Raw genomic sequence first — 2,526 nt, forward strand, 5'->3', positions numbered from 1 at the left:
AGGTACTTGAATATTACAAAGTCAACAATGATATGGCTGATTACATTTTTATGCAACACCTCATGATTTTGGTCAAGGTCAACTATGTTATCAAATTTCTAAAACTTTTAAATCCTGGATAATATTGTTGTCTAAAATAAAATCATATTGGAAACCAGTCAAAGAATGACCTGGAAAAGGCTCCTATTATTTATTGACTTTTAGGTGAGGCGGCTAAAGTTGGTTTGTGGTTCTAACTTTTGGTTGTTGTTCTGTCTTCTTGCTGCATCAGGGATAAACAGGTTGCTGTTGCATATCATGAGGAATGGATTGTGTTTTTTCTGTAGTCTGGCTGATGTCCATCATGTATAAGTCAATTTCCTCAGAGTTCATCAAACTCCCACATATGTATCTCTGGTTGTTGTGCATATATTTGCAAATACTGCCAGAAAATTTAAGCCTGGAACCATCACTTACAAAGATCCCTCACTGTGAATTTCATGTTTTTCCGATTAGTATTATGGTAACCCAATCTCAGCCTCATTTCTCATGTTGTGGCTTGCCCTGCTTTGGAAGCATTGCTTTTGATGATTGTAGTTTTATTTTTACAGATGAAATTCTATATGTGTGAGCTAGTTATGTTTTCTGTCAGTGAGCAATTCATTTGTATTTCACTTATAATAACACACATATTTTTTCTTACTTTCATATATACATATTGATGTACAAAACTGCAGTAATGAAATATGTTACAGCCAAAATGGAAAAGTTCTATTACTCTACTTTCTTATTTGATAAGGTTCCCTTGAACAGGCCCTTTATTCATCAGGCATGTCTGCCTTAACCCGATCCAGTTTGTGTTTAACTGGAAGAGACAAATCTGAAAAAAGCTTTCATTTGTAAGTTTTACTGCGAGTTACATGATAATAAATGTAAAAAGTATATATAACTGGCTTTCCTTTACAGTAGAGTGTTGCCTTCTTTACTGGTTAATATTGTGTTATATTTGTTAAAAATGCAGATTTTTATTATTTCTAGTTTGTGGAGTGGTTAAATGAAAATAATTTACAATCCATTGTGAGTTACTTTTCTATGTTTGTTTGACATCTGAGAGAATACTGGCCTTATTTTACAGTGCAGTTTCCCTATACATATTGGATAATTTGTTGTGTTTTACATTGCAATAATGCAGTATTTTACTGGTGTTACTTTATGTACAGCGTAAGTACAAATGTACAATCTTGCATGAGTTACATGATGATATATCTGTTTAAACTCTACAAAACAAAAACGTTCCCTTGCTGTACAGTTTCCCTTTATAAACTGGGTAAAATGTTAGATTTTACTTGGTAATTATGCGGCACTTTATTGTTACTACTTGTATTAAAAGGTTCAACAAAACCTGGAAAAACTTTCATAAATTTTATGGTAACAACTGTTTAAAATATAAGTCGATAAATCATTGTTCACTTGAATAGTGAAGGGAGATGTAAGTGCATTAAGATGTAGGGTATTCTTAGACCAAGCTTAACAGATTTGTCATGTCTATTAAAAGGAAAATTGTTTAAAGTTTTAAAACACAAACATTTGGTCAGTTCGATTTTTTGCATTGATTAATGCGAGTAATGTTGTTCCACTGAGCTCAAGATGTCGCCATATACCAGCCTAAAATAACATCATCCCTCCTTCCTTTGTTAACATCCCGGATTTGAGCCTTAGAACTGTTCTACATTAAGAAGGAGGATCGCTGAATTGACGCATTTCGTTGTTTCATATTATCCGGTGATATTAAAGGAACGACTACCATTGAGAACTAACATTTGAAAGCGGGTTTAACAATGGTAGTCTTTCCGTGGCTGAGTAGTTTCTCTTTTTTTCTTCTGCACGTCGCGCATGGAGAACAGAGTTATTCCGTACCAGAAGAGATGAAACGAGGATCAGTTATTGGAAATATCGCAAAGGATCTCGGGCTGCAGACAGGTGCGCTGTCCACCAGAAGAGCCCGAATTGAAACCGAGGAGAGCGATAAACGTTACTGTGACATCAACGTGAGAAACGGAGCGCTGATTGTGGTGGAGAGGATTGATCGTGAGGGCCTTTGTGGCAAAAAGGCTTCATGTATCCTAAAACAGGAGCTCGTTTTGGAGGATCCTCTGGAGCTGCACCGGATTAGCCTTCATATTCAAGATATTAATGATAACTCGCCAGTATTTAAGGATGCAAAAATAAACTTAGAAATTCGGGAGTCGGCAATGAGGGGAGCTCGCTTTGTAATCGAGGAGGCGCACGATGCGGATGTAGGACAAAATTCAGTTCAGCAGTATAGCCTTGAGAAGAACGAAAATTTCATTCTGGCTGCTAATGGAAACACAGTGGAGCTTGTTTTGGATAAAGAACTTGATCGGGAAAAACAAAAGGAAATTAATTTACTCCTTACAGCTTTAGATGGCGGATCTCCTCAGAGATCAGGTACAGTGGTCATACATGTAACTGTACTGGATGCTAATGACAACGCCCCAGTGTTTTGCCAGGCAGTTTATAAAGCTA

At 36.4% G+C, this 2,526-nt stretch overlaps 1 protein-coding gene across 1 annotated transcript in view; it reads left to right on the plus strand.

Moving 5' to 3' along the window:
• The first annotated feature begins 1,566 nt into the window (after positions 1-1,566).
• Positions 1,567-2,526, plus strand: part of LOC103147518 (protocadherin beta-10-like) — a 21,537-nt gene continuing 20,577 nt past the window's right edge. Inside the window, exon 1 of the mRNA XM_016678427.1 lies at positions 1,567-2,522. Within this exon, the coding sequence (XP_016533913.1) occupies positions 1,818-2,522 (705 nt within the window). The 5' untranslated portion in view covers positions 1,567-1,817. The remainder of the gene's footprint in view (positions 2,523-2,526) is intronic.

The sequence above is a fragment of the Poecilia formosa genome, unplaced genomic scaffold (assembly GCF_000485575.1).
Source record: "Poecilia formosa unplaced genomic scaffold, Poecilia_formosa-5.1.2 Scaffold183, whole genome shotgun sequence".
Lineage (NCBI taxonomy): Eukaryota > Metazoa > Chordata > Actinopteri > Cyprinodontiformes > Poeciliidae > Poecilia > Poecilia formosa.